A 21,906-nucleotide genomic window follows, 5' to 3' on the forward strand; every position below is an offset into this window, starting at 1 on the left:
ATGCATAGAAAACCAAAGTGGTTGACTTCCATATTGACTCCCTTGGAAGAGGTTCTGGTATCAGTTTGATTTTGGTGACACTGATATCACCTTCTCTCAGAAGTCACCTTTCTGGGATTGTCAATTGACAATAGACTAATGTCCTCTTCCCACGATACAGTTGCTGGCCAAATCAGCAGTAGACTATTCATTGTTAAGAAACTGGCTTGCTACACGGAATCCGAATCTTGGGCGCTCTTAGTCTGAGAAATTCCTGCAGAAGACAACTCTAAGGTTTATCCTGATGGACATTCTTGATAGACATTCTTGCACAGATGTTTTCCCCCATAACCTATTCAATCTACATACTGGAGACCCTTATCCTTTTTTAAAAACTTTAACCTTTTCCACCATTTCAACTGAGTTACTGTCCACTGAAAAATAATATATAATAAATCGTCCACATACAACTTCATTGTTCCAAAAACAGGTCCTGTACAATTCAGTGACGATTTTATGAGTGTAAGGGCATTAATTTATAATTTGATAATATTCAATTAGGTAATAAGAGTATTTGTACGTATGTAGTTTCCAGATACGATGAAATAAATATTAGACTAGTGATTACATTGAGTAACAACAATATTTAAGTCCGATTATCAATTACTATTACTAAAATTGTGACAGGATATATTGGAGAACGTACATACATAAAATTAGTATTATATGGGGAGCTCATTATTTTCTAAAACGGAGGAGGGAGAAATAATGAATCTAAAATAAATGTGTGGTTGTAATTATTAAAAAAAATTAATGAAGAGATGCAGAGCTGACGTATTTTTTTTGCCCACACAACATGCCAGTTCAGAATGAAAGGGAATATTGCAAGATCATTCATTATTCTTGTGATTTCATTTCTAGGAAGAATTTCACTGGTAAAGATTGGCCCCAGTGTGATCTTTGAGGGTCACTAGACAACACATTAGACATAATAATATGTGATCTGCATACCAGATAGTTAGCAAAGTAACTGCAGAACCATTCAACAACCCATAAACCTGTAGATTGACAAGAAGATGGTTGTAACTGATCCTGTTGAAAGCTTTACTAAGGTCTATATAGATTTTATTAGCTTGGTACATTGAACTAAATGGATTTATAAACTAACATTTAAATGATATGGCAGTTAATCCAAGCTGATTATTAGTTTTGACATTCTTAGAGAGTAACTACTGTACTATATCCTCAACATCAAAAAATCAGACATTTGTTCACTGCTGATCAGTCTGTAGTTGGTTGTTTCCTTGATGTTATCAAATTTTAAAATAGGCATGGCGAAACCCACATAGGGCATTTATGACCATACAATGTCTGTTACTAAATAAAACTTGCAGTAATGGTCAAGTTCTCAGTGTGGTGGTGTTTCAGTACCGCTGGAGCAATCCTTTCCAAACCCTTTTTTTGTTTGTTGAAAAGCGAATATTAAGGTAAGCTTTATTCATCTTCCATTCTGAATTCTGACACTTGCAATATTGACTCCAGGAATTTGAAATCTGTCTGTCAACAAGAGATTCGAAGCAGAGGAGACATTGACTTGTTGTTGCAGCCAAAAACTAAATTGAACTGGACTCCTGGAATTTGAGGTCTGTCTGTCAACAAAAGATCCGAAGCAGAGGAGACATTGAATTGTTGTTTGCAGCCAAAAACTAAATTGAACTGGACTCCTGGAATTTGAGGTCTGTCTGTCAACAAGAGATCCCAAGCAGAGGAGACATTGAATTGTTGTTTGCAGCCAAAAACTAAATTGAACTGGACTCCTGGAATTTGAGGTCTGCCTGTCAACAAGATATCCGAAGCAGAGGAGACATTGAATTGTTGTTTGCAGCCAAAAACTAAATTGAACTGGACTCCTGGAATTTGAGGTCTGTCTGTCAACAAGAGATCCCAAGCAGAGGAGACATTGAATTGTTGTTTGCAGCCAAAAACTAAATTGAACTGGACTCCTGGAATTTGAGGTCTGCCTGTCAACAAGATATCCAAAGCAGAGGAGACATTGAATTGTTGTTTGCAGCCAAAAACTAAATTGAACTGGAACTGTATATAATTTATTACACCAGTAAGCTGTTTCATAATAATAATATTTATTGCTATTTTATAGGAAGCATTGACAGTCATGTATACATCAAAGAGATATAGAACCAAGACAATGCTGTATGCTAATATACATCTTGTACTCGTATATATATTTATAATATAAAAATATTAAAACACGCTCCAGTGTACTGTTTTAAAATAGAGGATTATAAACAATAAATATAGAGTACAAAACCATACAATCTAGAAATTTATATTTGGAATACTAAAACATTTGGCATCATAAAATGGATTTTTGAGCAACCATTCATACAGTTTAAGTGTAAAATGTTTTATTGTTTGAATAAAATTTTTTAATTTTGTTGTAAAGTTTTTAGAAGTTAGCACATAACATTTTTGTGTTTTGCCAAGCCTATTACAATGCTCTATTGTAATATAATTTATATTTCTGGTATTGTACCTATATATATATATATATATATATATTACTGCTAAATATGAGAGATGGGATATTTTTCAGGATTTACAGTATTGAGTCAAAAATATGTAAGTTAATAACAATTTGTAGGTCTAGTTCAATAAAAGGTTGTATGCAATGGTCCAGTGGCTGTGTTCCCGTTATCACCCTGATGGTTTTCTTCTGTAGGATGAGGATGTCATTAATGTTAATGATATTGCCCCATATGACTAGACTATATCTGATTATACATTGAAAAAAGGCATAGTATGCAGATTATGCATAGTTTTCTGGTGTTCAGTGTATTATGTGTCCAAGTACAAAAATTACTCTGGATATAATCTTATGAAAATGTATCCAATATGAGGGTTCAATGTTAAATTATCATCAGTGCCTAAACATTTAACAGAGGAAAGAAGTCATTTGACTTGTTGAAAGAGGAAGTGTTTCTTAAGCTAAACAGAATGTTTTGGGTTTTAATTTAATTAGTAAAATGCCATTTGATCTAAACCACATCTAGGCTTCTTCAGCGTTTTATTTATAAGATCTTGTAAGGTGTTAACATTTGAATTTTTAAGAAGTCATCTGTATATAATAAAGATTTTGCCTAACACTAGGAAGGTCATTTGGCTAGAGTAACAACAAGAGGGGCCCCAGGACTGACCCTTGGTACTCTAATCTCAGCCCCTAACTCATTGGCATTGGACCAGTCTTTATTAATTTAAACTTTTTTGTCTATGATTTCTTAGTCTTTAAAGAACTTGCCAGAAATACCATAATAGTTAGCTTTAAGATTCTAATTTTGTTCCATTCAGTCAAATGCCTTGCTCAAGTTACAGAGAATAGCATGAGCAAAGGCCTTATTCTCAAAAGCATTTAGAACTTTCTTAATTAGTGTGTCAATTACATCATGGTATATTTATCTCTCCTGAAACAAAACAGTGATGAATTTAGATAGTAGGCTAGTTATTTTCTAAGTAGATTTCAAGTTAACCAAGTATTATAATTTCTATAATTAAACAGAGTACTGGTACTAGGTTAAAGTGAGATTTCTAGATCTTTTCTTAAAAACTTAATTCATCTGAAAAAATCCCTCCCTCAAACACACTTATTAATACATATTGTTAAACACCCTTAGTTTCTTGAGTTATTAGGCCTGTTTACAGCTTTAGTGATATCCTCAACTGAGACTTCTGTAGAAGTAGTAACTTGTCTGTCAATGTGGTGATAAGTAAATTCTATAAATATTAGATTTCTTAATATTATCCTTTATTTACTAAACTGGATTGATAAAATTTTTTTAATCAACTAAAATGTTTTTATACAACTGATTTAATCAACAAAAATACGTACATATACCAGTACACAAAATACTTTTGAATAGATGAATGTAAAAATGAACAATGTTTTACCATATAATGTAAACAAATTACCGTACAAGAAATTTAAGTCCTCAGTTAAGAGCTTACTAAACGAAAACTGTCTATATGAGGTCTATGACTATTCTGATGGAATTAAATCTAACTTTAATGGGAAAATATTTTAGGCTTAGTGATATTTGAACATTGTTGCGCTGTACAGTCTTGAACAACAATAAAATCTTGAAACTATTGGCTTCATTTGCGTGATGATGACTCGAACACGGGTAGTGAAAATGACTTAGTGGACAATATATACCAAATTTGATAAAAACACTAAAATAACTTTAAAATTATTATCTTGTACATTTGCGTACACATCTGCATAAAAGTATACATATAAACTCTAAAAACGTCATTGTTAAATAAAAAACAGAAAAAAGTTATAACATAATTTTAGGTAAAAAAATCTTAAAAGGGTTGAAAAGATATATTTTTCATACTTTTTAATCGCTAATAGTATGCACAAGTTATTTTTAATATCTCAGAAAAAGCTTCATTAGTCAATAAACTAGTGAAAGATTGACATGTGGTTTGAACCAGACAGTAATGAATAGTGATGAATGGTAAGAAATGCTGCTGATCATTGCCATGATAAATACTGATATAGCTGGTGATGTGCACATTAAAATGTTGTGCTAATCGTCTTCATTTCATCTCTCACAACTTAGAAAGCTGATGTCCGCTTTTAATACTTTGAAATAATTACAGCCTGTTGATCATATATGGTATGGTAACATCCTGTATGGTTGTCTCATGATTTCTGAGGGCTTTGTATTGTGAAAACTGATGTTTTTACATTAAAATACTGCTCTTCTTGAACTATTTCACAATTTATATCTCAATATACACTAAGTTCTGGCCACTACAAAGAGGCCATTTGAATAATTTGATTGCTCATATAAGATTAAAACTATTAAACCTTATTTTAAATTTGTTGTATTACCAACATTCTTATTTATGACCATTTACAAATGTTAGTACTTCAAAAATAATTATTGTTATATTTCTGCTATCTGCTTTCAAGAAATTGCATCTGTTGACTCTGCCATGCCTCTACATTTTGGAAACAACTTTGTTTTGTATGAGTAAATGTGCCTTAACCAGAAGCCAAGACATACACATGTATGAGACGCGTGGCAGAGCAAACTACCGGACTGGGAGACACAGAACGGTAGTTTATGAACGCCTACCCTCGCAAGCGGGTGTGCATTTCCTCAACAGACTGCCCAATTCAATTAAACATGCCCCAACGCCTAAGGCATTAAAGACTAGCCTCAAACGCTTCTTGGTCTCTCAAGCATTCTATAATGCTGGTGAGTTTTTGGCATTCGATTGGGAGACCGCCCATTTAGAAGACTGACTCTGCCGTACTAAGTGGGTTGCATTGGTGAAGAATGAAAGAGGCGTGATTGTAAAATTATAAGTATGAATGTGTATGAATGCCTGGAATTTTAGAAACCCCGTATTGACGTTTGCCATACAATGTACATATTGTCGCTGCAAAAAAAAAAGATTTTGATTTTGATTCTGTAGCACCCCAAATTGCACAAACTTTATGTATTTGCCCAAAAATCTAGTTTAAAAATATAGCCAGTGCTACAATACAAAATACATTCATTATGTACCCTCATCCAGACATGTACTGTTAGTGAAAGAGAAATAAATGTTGTATAATATTTAGAAACGAATTAAAGTACAGTTTTGAAGTACATATTGTTTAATGTCATTCAAGACTATGATTATATTAACACCTAGTTTTAATTTCTTAAGCTTTTGTTTATAATTAGATCATTATTATGGACCAAAAGAATTAGTTGCAGACTGTGCCAAGATTTCTGTTAAAACTCCAGTTCTATTACACTATAAGACCTGAATACCCCATCACTCTGCTCAGTGAGCCTCCCAGCTGTTTTGTAAATAGTATATAAAACAACAACTGCATATTGTTTGTAAACATGGACAAGTGTTAGTGCAAAGACTATGAGGGGCTGTCCGCAGGGCGGTGTCCTCTCTCCTCTTCTGTGGAACCTGGTTGTGGATGAACTAAATTCTTTGAATAGCAGCGTAAATGTCTTTGCACAGGGGTAAGCAGATGATATTGTGATTCTTGTGAGTGGCAAGTTCAACACAACAATTACGGAACTGACTAATGCTGCTCTGAACATGGTGGGAAATTGGTGCGATGAGGTTGGCCTCACTGTCAACCCCACCAAGGCTGCTGTGGTTGCCTTTACCAGGAGGCGACAGATGGAGGGCATTGGTCCCTTTCTATTCAAAGGCTCTCCCGTTGAGCTGAAGTCTGAGGTCAAGTACCTGGGCGTGATCCTAGATAGGGTTCTAAACTGGGGACCTCATCTAGAAGGGGTCATTGAAAGGGGGAAATGGTCTCTAATGCAATGCAGACGTGTGATATGTGGGCCCTGGGGACTGAAGCCGAGGCTCTTGTACTGGCTTTGTTTCCGTGGTCAGACCTGCACTAATGTACTAGTCGTAGCTGTCGTCTGGTGGCCAAAAACGGAGTCCAAGGCGGTGGTAGCTCGTCTGGCGGGTATCCAAAGGATGGCCTGCCTTGCTATCACTGGGGCTTTTCCTAGTGCGCCAGGCGCGGCTCTGAACTTTTGTCTTAACCTCGCCCCCCTGGACATTGTCATTCGGGCTATGGCCAGGAGGAGTGCCTACTGTCTTTAGCAGATGGGACTCTGGTCAGGCTGCAGCGGTGGGCACTGCAGAATTAGCACCCTGATACAGGAGGATGTTCTGCACATGATCTCTGATCAGATGCCTCAAAAGTTTTCCTTTGACAAACCCTTTAGGATTATTGTACCCTCTAGGGATGATTGGTCAGAGGGAAGGAAACCTCTTCCACCAGCGGAGCTGGAATGGTTCATAGACGGCTTTAAAACAAAAAAGCGGCACAAGCGCTGGAATTCTGGGATTGAGATCATGTAGGGAGCTGGTGGTCCCTATTGGTCCGTATCCGACAGTCTTTCGAGCGGAGGTCGCAGCTATTATGGAATGTGCATGGACTGTCAGACAGCGCTGATGGCGCTGGACTCTTGCGTGGTTAAATCCAAACTGGTTTGGAATTGCTATCAGGCCGTTTCCTCCCTTGCCAGAATAAAAAATGTAACAGTTTTTTGGGTTCCTGGTCATGAGGGGATTCTTGGGAAAGAAAGAGCTGATGCCCTGGCCAACCAGGGTTCAGTGACAATTATGACGGGCCCTCAACCGTTCTGCGGTGTTCCAAGGTGTGAATCCTCTAGGGTTGTTTCGAAATGGATTCGCGCGGAGCGCGAAATGAGAGGTGGAAGTTGCATCCGGGTTTGAGAATGAGTAGAATGGTATTACATTCACCTTCCTCCAGGGTGGCTTCGGACCTTCTCTCATTAAACAGACCAATGTCTTCTCAGGTTATTGGTCTCATTACGGGGCATGGTCACCTGAGGAAGCATCTTCACAGAGTTTCGATCAGTACTTCAGGAGTATCCGCTCTGTAGAAGGTATAATGAGCAGGAGGAGACTGCTGAGCACCTGCTCTTTGATTGCCCCGCAATAGCAAGAGAGCGGTATGCCATCTTTGGTAGTTTGGACAGTGGTAGTGAATTTTCCCAGGAGGACTTTATAGGTTGTTTTCGGCGGTTTGTGGAACTGCTGAAATTGTAGACTGGTGGGCCTCATGGTGTGTTTCCGGGGTGCGCAAAAAGCCCTTGAGGCTTAAGTGCATGGCAGTAGGCCGCCCCAAGGGGAAAACAAAACATAGACATAATGCTTTCAATTCTAAACTCTAAGCCTAAATAAACGGTTATTTGAATGTTTGCACATTGTTATTTTCAATATACAAGTGCAATATATTCGTTGATTAGTGGATATATGAAATCAGTTTAGTAAATTTAAATGGAAACATATTGTTTCAAACACTAGCCACATTTCAATTAGTATTCATATTACCTATTATTTTGTAGCAAGTGTGTCTTTTATATAACCAAATATTATTAGCAATGTTGTAATAATTATTACAGGATTAATTTCACGTGTTTTTGCATAACATGTTCAAAATTAATGAAACGGTCTCAAATTTTTAATATGAATGCTTTTAGTGTATAGATTTGGGTACTGATAAAATTATATGATTTTATTTGTTTTACAATGCATATTGAGGAAGTAAGGGTACTGATCGAACCTCTTGCGACCGGAAGGATGCTTTCGACATGTTGGCTACACGGCAGTGTAGCCTGATTCCTCCCCATTCGCAACGAGACTGGTTCGATATCAGTACGTTGAGAATGCGAGAATATATTTAATGAAAAATGTCAATAAAATCTCCTTCCATGTGCGAAATACGCGGCGTCATCCGTTATATCGTTTGGAAGGGACAAAACTTCGGTTGAAGTTTATAATGATGTAAAACTGCATATGGCGATAATGCTATGAATCGCACGAGTAGTGTAGTGAGTTTAAAAACGGTCATACGTCTGTGCATGATGACTGGAGGACCTTCAATTGTGACTGAAATTGTGGAAAAGACTTGAAAATGCGTTCCGTAACGGTTACATATTAACTGTAGAAGAACTCTCTGCGATATTTCCGCAAATTTCCAGATCTTTGCTACACGAAACCATAACAGAAGCCCTCGGATATTGAAAAACATCCACGATGTGGGATGCAAAACAGTTGACAGACCAACACGAGTTGAATTTGAATGGAGGCCGGCTGGAGTTTTTGAAACGCTACAAACTCCATAGAGATAAATGCCTCTGCTTCGTCGTTTGGAATTATGCAGTTTGTACCTCATTATAAATATCAACCGGAGTTTTCCTCTTCAAAACGAGATAATGGATGACGTTGCGTATTTCGCACTTGGCGGGAGATTGAATTGATATTTTTCACGAAAAATATTATCGCATCGACATTTCTCAGTGTACTGACCTCGAATCGGTCTTGTTGGGGGGGGGGGGGGAGGAATCGAGCTACGGATAACGGTAGGTTCAAAGCTCTCATGTTAATCGGTAAAATGTATTAACAACAGTCATTATGGCTTTTTCTTTCTGTGGTAACACCGCCCTCGACAGTTTGGAAGTTTACTCGTTTCAACAAGCAGAAAGCCCCGTGACACATTAAAAACATCTGTACAATGAAACAGGTAATAAGATTGAAGTTTTGGAGTAGTGGTTTACCAAACTACACGCCTAAGATAATAACTTTAAGAGCTCCATGACGTGACCAACAATGAATGTATTGAACCGCTCGGTCAAGAATAGTAATTTGAATTCGTATAATTCAATAATTCTACATTACTTACTCAAAACCATTACACAATCTTAATTGTTCTTAATGGGTCAACAGTTTCTGAATTACAAATTTTCAAAATTACAGAAAAGCACCAAAATCGGTAGGTTTTGTCTGTTATAGAATTAAAAAGTAACGTTATTATTTGTAAATTGTTTTCTTTGTGTTTCGAAATGCAGAAATAAACATGATATATTTAATGTAACTTCCGTTAATGTGGTTCGACTATAAGTTAGATTATGGTTACGTTCAAACTTGACTCTCTATACTTTTTTATCTTAAAATAGAGCGGTGGGGCACGGAGGTGGATTCCCTCTAGAACAATATAAGTAGAGGTACACCAACCTACACACATTACGGTGCGTTGCCATCATTCATGCTACCTTATAATGGCATGACTTATTAGCACAGAACAGTACATGCCTAAATACGGACTTTGGTATCTAAAAATTGATTTGATTCCTAAACTGGTCCAAGGAAATAGGATAAGCTAGTGAACAGAAACCGGAAAGCATATATGTACGCTGTATTTTGTCAGATTTACATATATTCATAGTTTCCAAGAACGAAAACAAGAGGTACACCAGTGTGTTGGATGGCTCGCGAACAGACAGATGTCTTTTTAGTCATACAACCTAATCGTAAATATTATACAGGGTGTCCAAAAAGTCCCGGGTCGGTTAAATATTTTTAAAAATATTTAAAATAGAGGTACAAAACCTTACACAAAGTTACTGGACTTAAAAATCTATTTTATCACATATTCAGTGATCCGCTACTTTCTCAGGGGGGCGGCCCGCTAGGAGTCAGAAGAAAATCTTAAATGTAAGCATAGGTTGATATGCATATCAAATTAAAGGTCTATATTAGTAGAGTACAGAACCGCAAGCCCGACCTCAAACGGACAACCGTGTCAAAAATGACAGCTGTTCAAAGATGGCTAAGAGTTTGCAACTTAGGTTAATGTAACAAAATACACTGATGAGCTTTTTGATTTTAACTTTACTAACCCAAAACTGTTTACAATTTAATGAGTTATTCAAATAACACTCAAACACCTCAAGAAACACCTGATGTCCATTTTTTAATGTTAGGAGAGTTAAAGTCAAAAATCTCATCAGTGTATTTTGTTACATTAACCTAAGTTGCAAACTCTAGCCATCTTTGAACGGCTGTCATTTTTGACTCGGTCATCCGTTTGAGGTCGGGTTTGTGGCTTTGTACTCTACTAATATAGACCTTTAATTTGATATGCATATCAACCTATGCTTACATTTAAGATTTTCTTCTGACTCCTAGCGGGCCGCCCCCCTGAGGAAGTAGCGGATGACTGAATATGTGATAAAATAGATTTTTATGTCCAGTAACTGTGTGTAAGGTTTTGTAGCTTTATTTTAAATATTTTGAAAAATATTCAACCGACCCGGGACTTTTTGGACACCCTGTATATGTGATAGTACAGATCGTTCACTAAAGCTATTGTGTGCGATTGTGTTAAAAGTTTGCATGAATACTTAAATAATTATATCTGTACCTCAAATATGCCCACTTCCATTTCAAAATTATCATAGATTTTCATCGTATTACATCATAAGTGCCCTCACTAAGAAAGCTTATTACTCTGACATTAGAATGTCTCTGCACACTTTGCTACTGATATATTTGAATCTATTCAATCAATGATGCTTATAAATTGGAATTATTTCATTGGCACTAGTAAAAACGGTTTCACTCTCCGACTTCAGAGTTCCGAATCACTGACTTTAGTTTATTTATTCTGAAGTGAATCAGGAGATAAAAATATCCTGCAATGACCACCATTTATCCGTTATCTCTGGAGTGATTGGTAAGCCATTTTATTAGCGTATGGCATACTAACTATGGCACACTATTATTCAGCAGGAAATTGCATGCGAAACCAGTAGTTCACCTACTTAATAATACAAATTTGTTGTAAACTATACCGCTATAACAGCAACTTTACTGTCATTAGTTAAAATGAATTTCAGCAATTTTCAACACAGCAAACTGATATAGATTGACTCTAAACCTGTATGGATGTAGTATAATTTTATTGAATACAGATTTTTGAATTGAAATGAATTTTACTTATAACTTAAACAAAATATAATCGAATTATTAAAAATATCATGACGTAGATAACAGTATAATTTTTTAAAGTACAAAGACTAAAACAAGTTACTCAAATTCATACGTTACTGTAAATTTTGTGTTTTTATATACAGTTAAGTTTTTTTTTTTAATTAAATGGGATCAGATGAATTCATTAAGAAGGCAGTTGATAAATTACTAGTTTTTACAAATGGCTGCCTCTCGGCTTGTGTGATTCGGGTCCGAGTGTTTTATTTACATTGTTTACTTTATTTTATAAATTAATTTTAGTGCGTGTCATGGCTTCAAATCAACAGTTTTGTTTGAGATGGAATAATCATCAAAGTACTTTAATTTCTGTGTTTGATCATTTATTAGAAAGTGGTACACTTGTGGACTGTACTCTAGCTGCTGAGGGTCAGTTTTTGAAGGCCCACAAAGTTGTTTTGTCAGCATGTAGTCCATATCTTGAGGTAACTTACAATTAAATATATAATAATATTTTAAATATTAAAATTGTTTACGTAGGTGTTGAGATTCGCTCTTGTTGGGGCCTTATTTTACCAGAATTTATTTAAATATTCAAACATTCCTAAGTGTAGGTCAACAGCCTCTTCCACAAACAAAAGTAGGCTACCCTTTAGGCTATCTTTTTTGGTTGTACGAAACAACGTTTATTCTAAAATAAGGGTAATGAATCTTGTGTTCTTCTCTAAGTTCATCCCAAATTCATGATTCTGTGAAGTTCAAAATGTTTCATAACCTCTCAAAATACTGCTAGAGGTTTGTTGACATGGAGACTATTTAAACATCAGACCTATTAGGCTAGCTTACTTGATGAATACATGTTAGTGTACCAAAATAAACTTAAAAGTAAAGAAATTGTCAGTTTTATGTTTTGCAATTAGACCTTCTAATAAATAGTCTGTTCATAAAATGATCTTAATAACACATGATGAGCTTTTATTGAGTTACAATTTTACTTTACAAAAGAATATATGTTACATTGAAATTAAATTAAATGCATAAAATGTTATTTTCTCCTATTTGGCCAACATAATATGGGGTGATAGTCAGTCATATGTGTTGCAATGCATAGCCTAGTTTGAGTGTTCAATTTATTTTCATATATTTTGATCAATTCAGTTCAAATAGACAGTATATTAGTTTATTTTTATTGTTATACCTAGGCTATGTCAGAACAGTGTATTGTTTTGTTTACTCAAAGCAAAATGGTCTAATACTATTAGGTAACAAAATTTACAAAATTGATTCATAATTAAACAGAATCTGTGGACTACAATCCAATTGCTTATCCTATATTGATATGTTTGTGTTGTTTATATAGTTAGGTGCACTTATTATGGATATCTACCCTATTGAGTTAAAGGAATAAATCTACATCCGGCATGATTGTTAATACTTAAGACAAGCTTCATTTAGGCTGCAGGTTGGGTGTAATTGAACTCGCTGAAGTAATTAATTAGTTAATGCTATTAGGCTTTATACAAATGCAAAAAATATAGTAAATATATCATGTTTGCTAACCAGTAATAAGTAATAATTTGGTAAATTACTTCTCTATTGAATCTATTAGACATGATTAAAAAATACAGTGTCTTTAGACCAAACTATTATCAAAAGAAACTGAAACTTGGGAATTGTATACTATATTTGCATTTTTTGAATCAACTGCGGATAGAGTATGTTAAGTGGTCGATATTAATAAACAATATTGTATAAATCACGCATTCATTTAATCAACCTATATTATTAATTAATCAGAATAATTTACTTAAATCATTTTAGCAACGTAAATAAATTCACAGATTGTAAACATGATATGTGATTATATCTAAGTAAAAGTGATTGAAACAACTAACCAAACTAGTATCAACAGGTGATAAACTGTGTTTTTCTTGGTTTCAATATATTTGTTTAGTTGTTATGGTTTCTTTGGTAATTCTAAGCAATATATGGGTCAACCTCGATTTTTCTCATATTACAATATAATGTTCCAATAGTCAATTAGAAAAGGAAATGACTAGAATTTCTTACCGGAAAGCAGTTATAGGGAGCAGGCAACTCATATTACATTATAATGTTCCAATAGTCAATTAGAAAAGGAAATGACTAGAATTTCTTGCTGGAAAGCAGTTATAGGGAGCAGGCAACTGCGAGAATTACCTATTAGTAATCAGGGGCATTGACGTGATCTGGGCTTCAAATTTGGAACTACTCGAGTTAATTTTTTTTCTAAAAGAGCAAAGCAGCGCGAAGTGCTGCGCAGCGGGCAAGCATCGTGCGTGATCTTCGTCTATACTGAATTGATTCAGGCCAAAGGAATGACACAGATTACTTTACCAGATTTTTATGGAGATTTTGTATTGGGCGGATTATATTGGTTTACTTTGCTTTCCAGCATGTAATTATGTGTTTAAAATTGTTTTACATACATTACCTACATTATATTGTAATATGTAATAACAATTTATCAAAAATTTTTAATAAAAAAAAGGATCACGCACGATGCCTGCCCGCTGCTTGCTCTTTTAGAAAAAAAAATTAACTCGAGTAGTTCCAAATTTGAAGCCCAGATCACGTCAGTGCCCCTGATCACTAATAGGTAACTCTAAGCAATATATGACCGTCTGGCAGTTGCCTGCTCCTATAACTGCTTTCCGGCAAGAAATTCTAGTCATTTCCTTCTCTAATTGACTATTGGAACAATATATTGTAATATGAGAAAAATCGAGGTTGACCCATATATTGCTTAGAATTACCGTTTCTTTATCATTTAAATTAAATTTGTCATATTACCTATCCCAATTTTGATTGTTTCAAGGTTGTGGTTCTATTATTATTTATAAGGTATGTCATTGTATTATATTAAATTTGTTTTTTATTTCAAACATATGATTTTTATTTTTTATATTAATAGTTCTATTATTAGATATATGAAGTATCGCTGATATACTAAGCGGTATACAAACCGGGTCTGCTTATCATACTCTGACCCCAAACGCATTTGTTTTTATGTTTATTAATTGATTAAGTAACCTACTTTGTAAAGTTTGGTACTACCAGATCTTTCCAACTCTCTCTCTTCCCATAGTCTTATTTTCACAATTTGTACAAATTTGTTTCTAGGATAGTTTTGTTCAAAACACTACTCTAAACACTGTGACAATATCTTTATGTAGACCTAGTAGCTGTTTCATTAACTCATTAGACCGACAGTAGGCCTACTTAGTTATATGAAACAACATGTCTAACATTTCTTCTATATTTTTTTCAGGCCCTGCTGAGCCAACATTATGAAAAACATCCAATTATCATTCTGAAAGATGTGAGTTTCCACGAGCTGAAGGCAATGTTGGACTACATGTACCGCGGCGAGGTGAACATCTCACAGGAGCAGTTGGGTACTTTCCTCAAGGCCGCAGAGTCCCTGCAAATCAAAGGATTAACAGACAGTGGTGCCATAAGTGAGAATAGGGATTTTGAACGTTCCCGTGAGATGGATCATGTGCGGGAGTTTAATCGATCTAACCGGTCAGTACCAACTAGTGTTCCCAAAAAAATGGACATGATTTTGAGAAAGCAGCTCCCAATACTTCCACGACCAATATCCCCACTTGTTAATATCCCTTCAAATCTGATGATCAATGCAGATCAACGAAAGAGTACTGCCTTGAAACATCCGTTAATGCAGGAATTCAATCAAGGAAGTACGAACATGCGGATCAGGGATGGTAGTGTGTCGCCAACTACCAAGCGGAAGCGACAATTTCCCCCTTATCTTCCTCCATCAGAAGAAACAAACAGTGCTCCGTTACCTGTAGAAAACAATCATGAAGAAAATCAACAAATTGATAAAATCAAAGAGTCTATTGGAACAGTTCCTCAAAACTCATCTGATGCTGCAGTGCCTACTGCTCTTGTAGTTAATAAAAAACACGCAAAAATTGATGAAACGATTCAAAGTGAAAGTGCGGTCGAAAGTGCAGAGGTCAAACGTGAAGTGAAAACGGAAAACATGGACTTTTCGGATGTTGTGCAAAACGATGACAGTGTCGAGGACTTGACAGTGGACGAAGAGGAGGAGGAAATGGACGAACTGGACTTGTCAAGACCAGGACCCAGCAACATGTCTAACAGCCAGGTTGCCGGTGAGTTGATTGATAATATTACTATAAAGATTAAGTTTGGGATTTAGTTAAAAGTATGATTTGTGTTTATGCCATCATACTAATAAGCAAACTGAGGGCTAGCTACGTGTGCTCAAATACATTATACAATCATCTACCTACGTGGTAGCCTATTTTTCATTGATTAGATTATATGTGGCTGATTTTAATCTTCATTAATATAAACAATATTCTTGAAGAATCTGATATGTCTGATACATGGAATGTCATACATGCATCCTACGAATTGTTAATTACCCCTTAAAACACGGCATAGGGGTGTGTTCCTACAATCAGAATTGTGGTAAACGCAGCATATGGGGGATATACATATTGTCTTATCTTAGTTTATCTTATTGTGTACATTATAATGTATGAAGATGATGTGAATGTGTAAGAATGCATAAATGTATTTATTAATGTCTGTTGGAAATCAAATTGGATTGCGTGTTGCATTGAAAAATCATTCTCCTCGTTTTATGTGCTTTTTTTATTAGGCTACCAATAAGTTTGAATTCTTCTAGTGTTGCATGTAGTCGGTCTGAACATTGTTATTCTCAAAGATATAAAACAGCTCAAGGATGGCATATACCACATGAAAGTACTCAATATACACTTAACATTATGACATATAATACATCTGTTTTTTTGAGCTAGAAAGTTTTTATTGGACTACCATGTGCAGCCATTTGTCAAATGGTTCTACTTTGTTTCTTATTAATTTCAAACAATATTGTTATATTACATTAAAAACTTCTAACAATAATGAATTGTAAACAACTACAATAAGGAAGTTTTTGTATGATTGCTTTGATATTTGTAATCGATAATTTGCTGATTGGATTGTCATAATATTAGCTTATTATGTAGCCAAATCAAATTGTAAAGTGACATAAGCTATTGAGACAAATACATTAAAAAAAATAGGTACTTTGGTATTTTCCAGTGGCTACTACTTTCGGAAGAGTTTTTCTTAGCTGCGATCTAAAGAATGTTACATTACTAGAAAGAACATTTTTTATATGGCATATACCAGCTATTCCATTGTTACGGACGGAACATCCTGAAGGATAAGTTTAATTAAATGTTAAGAAATACTACACATGTCAATTAAGTCGCCAAATTCGGATTGCAATCTGTGTGCTACATACAATTATTCAAACCCGTTATGAACAATAAAAGGTCTATTAAGGACGGGTCAAAAAGAGACATGGGGTAAAGAACCTCAAAAGAATATGTTTTAGATAACCCTTGTACTTAATTTATAATGTAATAATGTCAATTCGAACTATAGCATCTTTATAATTTATAATAAGGAGGGGTAAAATTTGTAAAACAAAATATGTGTTACACACGGGACACTGAGGATAGTATAAATAAAACATATGATAAATGTGTAATAAATGTTATTTTTAATTACCAAACTAAAGTATACAATAATTTACAGTATTATAACCTAATGAAAATCTCACTAAGCTTATCTTTTTTTACACAAAGCTTTACATTTTTAAGTTAAGAAGATCCAAGGATCTAAAAATGTTCTAATTCAGTTGGCTTTACAAATTTATAAAATATTCTATTTTTTCATTCTTTGATTTCAGAAGACTGAAATAAGTTAGTCCATGTATATCTGTAAATGCACGAATGTAAGAGTTTGGAGTTGAGACGATTTTAAATAACTGTTCATTGTTTTTCCACTATCACGGACAGGGTTGTTGTTTCAACCCTCATGGGAGCAAGTGTTAGTGCAAAGGCTACGAGGGGCTGTCCGCAGGGCGGCGTTCTCTCTCCTCTTCTGTGGAACCTGGTTGTGGATGACCTGCTGAATTCTTTGAATAGCAGCGGTGTCTTTGCACAAGGGTACGCAGATGATATTGTGATTCTTGTGAGTGGCAAGTTCAACACAACAATCACGGAATTGACCAATGCTGCTCTGAACATGGTGGGAAACTGGTGTGATAAGGTTGGCCTCACCGTCAACCCCACCAAGGCTGCCGTGGTTGCCTTTACCAGGAGGCGACAGATGGAGGGCATTGGTCCTTTTCTATTTAAAGGCTCACCCGTTGAGCTGAAGCCTGAGGTCAAGTACCTGGGCGTGATCCTAGATAGGGTTCTAAACTGGGGACCTCATCTAGAAAGGGTCATTGCCAGGGATAAGTGGTCTCTAATGCAATGCAGACGTGTGATAGGTGGGCCCTGGGGACTGAAGCCGAGGCTCTTGTACTGGCTTTATGTTTCCGTGGTCAGACCTGCACTAATGTACGGAGCTGTCGTATGGTGGCCAAAAATAGAAGCCAAAACGGTGGTAGCACGTTTGGCGGGTATCCAAAGGATGGCCTGCCTCGCTATCACAGGGGCCTTTCCTAGTGCGCCAGGCGCGGCTCTGGACTGTTGTCTTAATCTCGCCCCCCTGGAAATTGTCATTCGAGCTATGGCCAGGAAGAGTGCCTACTGTCTGCAGCAGACGGGATTCTGGTCGGGCTGCAGCGGTGGGCACTGCAGAATTAGCACTCTGATACAGGAGGATGTTTTGCATATGATCTCTGATCAGATGCCACAAAAGTTTTCCTTTGACAAACCCTTTAGGATTATTTTGCCCTCAAGGGATGATTGGTCAGAGGGGAAGCAACCTCTACCACCAGCGGAGCTCGAATGGTACACAGACGGCTCTAAAACAAAAGCGGCACAGGTGCTGGAATTCTGGGAGTGAGACCATGTAGGGAGCTGGTGGTTCCTATGGGTCCGTATCCGACAGTCTTTCAAGCGGAGGTCGCAGCCATTATGGAATGTGCTCGTGAGAATCTTCGTCTGCGATATAGGGGCAAGACGATTAACATTTTCACGGACAGTCAGGCAGCGCTGATGGCGCTGGATTCTTGCGCAATCAAATCCAAACTAGTTTGGGATTGCTATCAGACCGTTTCCTCCCTTGCCAGAATCAACAATGTAACCGTTTGTTGGGTTCCTGGTCATAAGGGGATTTCTGGGAACGAAAGAGCTGATGCCCTGGCCAACCAGGGCTCAGCAACAATTATGACGGGCCCTCAACCATTCTGCGGTGTTCCAAGGTGTGAATCCTCTAGGGTTGTCTCGAAATGGATTCGCGCGGAGCATGGGAGAAGGTGGAGGTTGCATCCGGGTTTGAGAGTGAGTAGAATGGTATTACAGTCACCTTCCTCCAAGGTGGCCTCGGACCTTCTCTCATTAAACAGATCAATGTCTTCCAAGGTCATTGGTCTCATTACGGGGCATGGTCACCTGAAGAAGCATCTACACAGAGTTGGTATCCTTCAGGAGGATCCGCTCTGTGGAAGGTGTAATGAGCAGGAGGAGACTGCTGAGCACCTGCTCTTTGATTGCCCAGCAATAGCAAGAGAGCGGTATGCCATCTTTGGTAGCTTGAACAGGGGTGGCGAGTTTTCCCAGGAGGACTTGATAGGTTGTTTTCGGCGGTTTGTTGAACTGCTGAAGTTGTAGACTGGTAGTCCTCATGGTGTTTTCGGGGTGCGCAAAAGGCCCTTGAGGCTTAAGTGCATGGCAGTAGGCCGCCCCAAGGAAGAAAAAAAAAAAAAAAAAAAAAAAAAAAAAACCATAGTCATGTACACAACTTCAATATTGTCATGCTTATCAACACAGGTTTGTGTAGTGCCCACATACTTTTGTCTTCTTCTTCTTCATTCTTTTTCTTCACTAACAAATTCTTTGAGAACAAACTGTCCTGCCTTAATTTCATTTTTGGGGACAGGTCTATCCAAGAGTATTAATTAATCTTCAGAATTTGTATACATTTTTGAGTAACATAACCGTTTCTGTTGAACCAAACAACTTAACTGAGAAAATGTGTCATAGTCATCAAGTTCTATGGGCTGTTTGTCTCTGTCTTCTGTTTCCACCTACATTTTTCTTGATCGAGGCAACAATGCAGATGCTACTAAAGCACTGGAAATGAATACACTAGAAGTAGATTAAAAACTATCTGGAAGTACACTCTTTTTTACCAAAATAGGCTGTTCCGACCTATGTATGTTTATATTTTCTTGATCCGGACAACAAAGCAAACACTACTAGGACACCAGGAATAACTAGACCGGATGAAGATTACAAAGACCTATCAGACCAAGTATGTAAATGTGCTTTTGATCGTAGCAGCAAGACAATGGTGTGTGAAAAAAATTGATTAGGACCAGATTTGCTTCTTTATGTACTAAACCTGAACAAGCCAGTGGCAATTTTGTTATTCTGTTGAACCTCTTGCCAACTAACACTGAAATAACTTTGGCATGTTTTATAAATTGTTCAACACAAGAACAATAACAGTAAAAAAATATTATTATAAGCTTAAATAAATAAATGCTTTTTGTGACGTTGATTTGAACTATTATAGTAATAAGGTTTGTTTTCACAAAACAATTTATTTTGATTCATCAAATAAAATAATAATCTTTTTCTTTTGGTTTCTTTTAAGTGCTTGAGTTAGCCCTTTGTTGTTTCTTTCTCTCTACATCTGTCTCTTCAATTGATTATTCCAAGCTTCCTGATCAAGTTTCAATACATCCCTGTATTTCTGAACATTCAGTCTGATTTTTTTCCATAGGATGTTTCTATAAATTTAAAGTCATATCTGAAAACAAACAAATTTGTAAGGTTTATATGGAAATATAATACAATTTATAAAGGTTTTTCTTTGTTAGAGTTAGGCCTAGGCCTACATGAAATGATTTGTTGCAGTAAAACAGTTTATTGTATAAATAAATACTTTTACCAAAAGTTTTACCAAACCATAATAATGAAAAAGCGTTATGGACGGGACATAAAAAAAAAATAATTTAAATTCAAAGAAAAGTAAGAAAAATTTAACATTTTGAGGTTAGATTTAGTGTATATTGTTCCACAAAATTTGTTGATTAATTAAATGTTTAATTTAATATTACTCAAGTAAACAAACTTTCTTGCCTTTCCTGTTAAAACCGGGTCTTCCGGGAAACCTTTATAACAAGGTTAACTTCCAAATTTTCTGATCATCAACTTGACCAATACTAGTTTTACTAATAACACTAAATCTGAAATATAAAAAATAGTTTAAATTTTTCATTTAGGATTACTTTACCATGTATTTTTTTTAGATCCCAGGTAAGAAAAACTTCCAAAAGTAGTGACTTTCAGATAATACCAAAGTACCTATTTAAAAAAATTTACTTGTCTTAATTGCCTTACGCCAATTTACAATTGATTTGGTTACGTACAGTATCAAGCGAATATCATTGACAACAGAATCAGCAAAAAAAAACTTTCATATTGTGGTTGTTAACAAACAATTATTACTAGAAGTTTTTAATGTTGTATAACATTATTGTTTAAAATTAATTCAAATAAAGTAAAACTTGTAGTAAGTCAGTTATTTGTTAAATCCTATTTAAACTTTTCACACAAGTGTGATTAGATCTATTAATACATTTTCTACAAAAAGTTCTCTTTGTCAATTGTGTAACTAAAATTAGTGGTTTTGATAATATTTGAGTTTAAATGGCTGACATTGAAATTTAATTTACAATTTCTACCTAATGTTTTTTTATTAATAGATCCTGTCAACCTACAGAGGTTAGCAAAGTTTAATTGTCTAAAAACATTTAAAAAGGTTTAGGTAGAATAAATAGTAAAAGACATGATAGCATTTTGATCTTTAACTTAATTTCATCCAAGGATCAATATGATAAAAATGTATGTAGAGAGTTTTGTTGCACCCTTTATACACATATATACCTAATATAATTAATGATTTTTGACTGCAATATGATTCAATATTTCTTTGACTTTAAAAATACTCTATTATGATGAGTAAATTTATTTCTAGATTTAATGCCATACTTACTGCCGTGGCTCTTGGTACCCAAGGTGGTACTTTGCCTCGCCAACACACTGCCTCCAGATCTCTCTATCCATTGCTTCTTCTTCCCAGTTTTCTTATGTCTCTTCTGATCTGGTCTTGCCATCTCAACTTGGGCCTTCCTGGTGGTCTTCTGCCCTCCGGATTGTTTACAAGGACGTTCCTGACTAAGGAGTTGTCCTCCTTCCTTAGTAAATGGCCAGCCCATCTCATTCTCCTACTTCTCACCTCGGCCACTATGTGGGTCCATATATAGTTGCCTCAACTCTACATTATGTTTTATCCTCCACTCTCCATCTTCAAGGGTTGGCCCATAGATTTTTCTCAATAATTTGTTCTCAAATACTATCAAACGTTTTTCTGTTTTTTTACTTAACACCCAGTTTTCTGAGCCATATAACAGAACTGGTCTTATAATGGTTTTATATATACGGAGTTTGGTTTTGTGTGATAGTAGTTGAGAGCTTAATAGCTTGTGGCATG

General features: G+C 35.8%; 1 protein-coding gene across 10 annotated transcripts in view; it reads left to right on the forward strand.

The window, feature by feature from the left end:
* The first annotated feature begins 11,557 nt into the window (after positions 1–11,557).
* Positions 11,558–21,906, forward strand: part of LOC124356157 (longitudinals lacking protein, isoforms F/I/K/T-like) — a 288,925-nt gene continuing 278,576 nt past the window's right edge. For all 10 annotated transcript variants that reach the window (XM_046807313.1, XM_046807315.1, XM_046807318.1 and 7 more), the window contains exons 1-2: positions 11,558–11,822; positions 14,648–15,521. In XM_046807313.1, coding sequence (XP_046663269.1) covers positions 11,649–11,822; positions 14,648–15,521 — 1,048 coding nt within the window. In that variant the 5' untranslated portion in view covers positions 11,558–11,648. The remainder of the gene's footprint in view (positions 11,823–14,647; positions 15,522–21,906) is intronic.

Source organism: Homalodisca vitripennis, chromosome 2, assembly GCF_021130785.1.
Source record: "Homalodisca vitripennis isolate AUS2020 chromosome 2, UT_GWSS_2.1, whole genome shotgun sequence".
Lineage (NCBI taxonomy): Eukaryota > Metazoa > Arthropoda > Insecta > Hemiptera > Cicadellidae > Homalodisca > Homalodisca vitripennis.